Genomic DNA, 3908 nt, shown 5'->3' on the forward strand with positions numbered 1-3908 from the left:
AGTCCCCATTGTGTTAGATTTTAACATAAACAATCATATTCTCAACAAATAATGAGACCCATACTTATTTATTTTTTACCTGTACTGAGGCTTGAACTCAAGGCCTCATGCTTGTTAAGCTGGTTTTCTACCACTTTAGCCACACTTTCACACCTGATTTTTACTGATTATTTCAAGAGATGGAGTCTAACAAGCTTATCTGCCCAGGTTGGTTTTGAACCACAGTCTTCATATATCAGCCTCCTAAGCAGCTAGGATTATAGCCACTAGCACTTGGCTTGGTTCTATATTTCTTTTTCATTATTCCTATTTATATTGCCAAAAGTTTATTCTTCCATTCAGCTAATGCTTATTGAGTAGCTGCTTTGTTCCAGGCATTGTTCTTTAACTTCAAGATGGGGTATTAGATCAAAGAGACAAGATTTCTGTCCTCTAGAGTTTATATGCTATTCAGCAAAGATCATGTCTACAAAAGACATGAAAAGCTCAATCACAAAATATCCCCAGGTTGGCTGGCTGCTTAAAATAATGAGTATTTATTATCTCATATACTTTATGTTAGTAAGAATCTAGGGGCACCTAAACTTGGTGGTTCTGGCTTAGAGTCTCTTGTGAAATTGCAGTCAAGATGTCATCCAGAACTGTCATTGTCTGAAGGATTGACTAGGGTTGTTACAAGCCCCTCACATGGCTGGAAGATTGGTGCTGGATGTTGGTTCCTCACCACATAGTCCTCGCTAGAAGGCTCCTCATTTTATAGTACCAGGTTTTCCCCAGAAAAATAAAAAATAAAGACAGACAGAAGCTATAAATGTCTTTTATAAACTAACATCAAAAGTCTCCACAATATACTATTTGTTTCTAGGCAAACCTTATTTGTTGTGGGGGAGGAAGGAGGCTCCACAACTTATGAATGCTCAAAAGCAGTGACTATTGGAGAGAGAGAGAGAGAGAGAGAGAGAGAGAGAGAGAGAGAGAGAGAGAGAGAGAGAGAGAGAGAGTTCCAGTACTAGAGATTTAGCTAAGATCTTCAGACTCTCACTTGGATTTTTTTGCTCAAGGCTAGTGCTATACCACTTGATCCACACCCCTCTTCCTGCTTTTTACTGGCTAAATAGAAATAAGGATCTCAGGGACTTTCCTGCCCAAGCTGGCTTTGAACCATGATCCTCAGATCTCAGCCTCTCAAATACCTAGGATTACAGGCATGAGCCACCAGCACCCAGCTTAGAGGCTATCTTAAAGCACAGATACCACAAACTATAAATGAATTTTCAAGAAACCGTAAGCCACAAAAACTGAGGGCTGGGGATATGGCCTAGTGGCAAGAGCGCTTGCCTCTTATACTTGAAGCCCTGGGTTCGATTCCCCAGCACCACATATACAGAAAATGGCCAGAAGTGGCGCTGTGACTCAAGTGGCAGAGTGCTAGCCTTGAGCAAAAAGAAGCCAGGGACAGTGCTCAGGCCCTGAGTCCAAGCCTCAGGACTGGCAAAAAAAAAAAAAAAACTGAAGGTATCCATAGTGAAATGCAGAGACAAGACATCAAGGCCAAAACAATAATGAACAATGAAGGAGCAGACTGCTGGTAGCTCATACTTCTAATCCTAGCTACTCAAGAGGCTGAGAACTGAGGACCGTGGTTCCAAGTCAGCCCAGGCAGGAAAGGCTGTGAGACGCTTATCTACAATTGACAACCAGAAAACCAGAAGTGGTAATGTGGCTCAAAGTAGTTGAGGCCCTAGCCTTGAGCCAACGCGCTGAGCCACAGTGCCCAGGCCCTGAGTTCAAGACCCATGACTAACAAGAACAAAAAAGGAAGATTAGAAAGAAGAAAATTCTAAGTTATTGATTGTCAACCATCAGCTCAATAATTATGTTATAACAAATCTTTTGTAAAACCCTGAAATGAAATTTATGGATAAATAACCTATCTAACCATGTTATTTGAAAAATGACTATAATATACAAATAATATGAAGGATATATAAAATTAAAATTTTTCAACAAAGTATATTTCAGCATTTAAATTTACTCAGTGATTTTATTGAAGATGTAATGAAGTCAGTTGCTTTTACATGCAAAAAAAAATGCTGGGTACCAGTGCCTCATACCTGTAATTTTATCTACTTAGAAGGCTGAGATCTGAGAATCATGGTTCAAGTCCAGCCCAGATAGGAAAATCTCTGACTTTTATCTCCAATTAACTATGAAAAAGCCTGAAGTGGAGATGTGGCTCAAGTGGTAGAGTACCAGACTTGAGTGAAAAAGTCATGTGAGGGTGCAAGGCCTTGAGTTTAAGTCCCAGTACCAGCACAAAAAAGTTTACTATGGCTCTTCCACAGGAGGCCTACACGCCGCTGCTGGTGCCACTGCTGGTGCCGCTGCCATGTCTTTAGTGATTCCTGAGAAGTTCCAGCACATTTTGCGAGTACTCAACACCAACATCGATGGGCGGCGGAAAATAGCCTTTGCCATCACTGCCATTAAGGGTGTGGGGCGAAGACACGCTCATGTAGTGTTGAGGAAAGCAGACATTGACCTCACCAAGAGGGCTGGAGAACTCACAGAAGATGAGGTGGAACATGTGATCACCATTATGCAGAATCCACGCCAGTACAAGATTCCAGACTGGTTCTTAAACAGACAGAAGGATGTAAAGGATGGAAAATACAGCCAGGTTCTGGCCAATGGTCTGGATAATAAGCTCCGTGAAGACCTGGAGCGGCTGAAGAAGATTCGAGCCCATAGGGGGCTGCGCCACTTCTGGGGCCTTCGAGTCAGAGGCCAACACACCAAGACCACTGGATGCCGTGGTCGCACTGTGGGTATGTCCAAGAAGAAATGAGTCTGTAGGCCTTTTCTGTTAATAGTTTATATACTGAAGAAAAAAAAGTTTACTATGTGCCAGACACTGTGCTCGTCAATGAACATGACAGTGAGGAATGAAGTAGAAACAGGGCTTGTATCTTCTTGGGGGAAAAAATAAACAGGAAAAGTAAGTAAAATATGTAGTATGTTAAATTATTGAAAATTACTAGCCAGGTGCCTGTGGCTCATGCCTGTAATCCTAACTACTTTGGACACTGAGATCTGGAGGTTGGCAGTTTGAAGCTAGCCCAGGCAGAAAAGATCATTACATTCCCCATCTTTAATTAACCAGCAAAGTACCAGACTGGAATTATGGCTCAAGTGTTATAGCACCAGCCATGAGCAAGCAAGCCAAATGAATATGAAGTTTCTGAGTTCAAGCTCCAGAACTGACTAAGAAAAAAATTTTGGCGGGGGGGGGGGGTGGTCCAGGAATTTAAACTAATTTAAACACTTGTCTGGCAGGTTTTCTAACAATTAAGCCACATCCCATATCCCTTTGCATTCGTTATTTTACAAATAGGGTCTCACGTTTCCCCAAGGCTAAGATTGTGATCCTCCTATTTATGCCTCCCATATGGCAGAAGTGACAGGCATGAGTCACTATGCCTAGCTCACTAATTGAGATGGAGATCTTTTTTCCTTAGCTGGCCTTGAACCAGAGTCCTCCTAATCTCTGCCTCCTAAGTAGCTGGGATTACAGGCACAGGCCATCCTTAGACAATTAGAATTTTTTTTCAGTACTGAGGTTTTGAACTCAGTGCCTCATACTTATTTGGCTGATAGTCTACCACTTGAGCCATGCTTCCAGTTTTGGCTTTTTTCTGGTTAATTAGAGAGAAAAGTTTCAAGGATTTGTTTGCACGGCTGGGTTCAAACCTCAGTCCTCAGATCTCAGCTTCCTATGTAGCTTGGACTAGAGTGAGCCACTGGTACTTGATTTGGTGGTTATTTTTTAGATAGGATCTCTCAAATTTTCCTGCACAGGCTGGCCTTGAAAGTCAACTCCTCAGCCCTCAGCCACCCAGGTAGCTAAG

The 3908-nt window shown here is 42.1% G+C and overlaps 1 protein-coding gene across 1 annotated transcript; it reads left to right on the forward strand.

The window, feature by feature from the left end:
- The first annotated feature begins 2373 nt into the window (after window positions 1–2373).
- LOC125343483 (40S ribosomal protein S18-like) lies at window positions 2374–2885 on the forward strand. The gene has a single exon (XM_048335946.1). The coding sequence runs from the start codon at window positions 2390–2392 to the stop codon at window positions 2846–2848; it is 459 nt and encodes a 152-aa protein (XP_048191903.1). The 5' UTR covers window positions 2374–2389; the 3' UTR covers window positions 2849–2885.
- The last annotated feature ends 1023 nt before the right edge of the window (window positions 2886–3908 follow it).

Source organism: Perognathus longimembris, chromosome 28 (assembly GCF_023159225.1).
Source record: "Perognathus longimembris pacificus isolate PPM17 chromosome 28, ASM2315922v1, whole genome shotgun sequence".
Taxonomy (NCBI): domain Eukaryota; kingdom Metazoa; phylum Chordata; class Mammalia; order Rodentia; family Heteromyidae; genus Perognathus; species Perognathus longimembris.

What these genes read in the sequence shown, in the direction of transcription:
- LOC125343483 (XM_048335946.1), top strand. Translation starts at nt 2,390, where the DNA reads ATGTCTTTAGTGATTCCTGAGAAGTTCCAGCACATTTTGCGAGTACTC.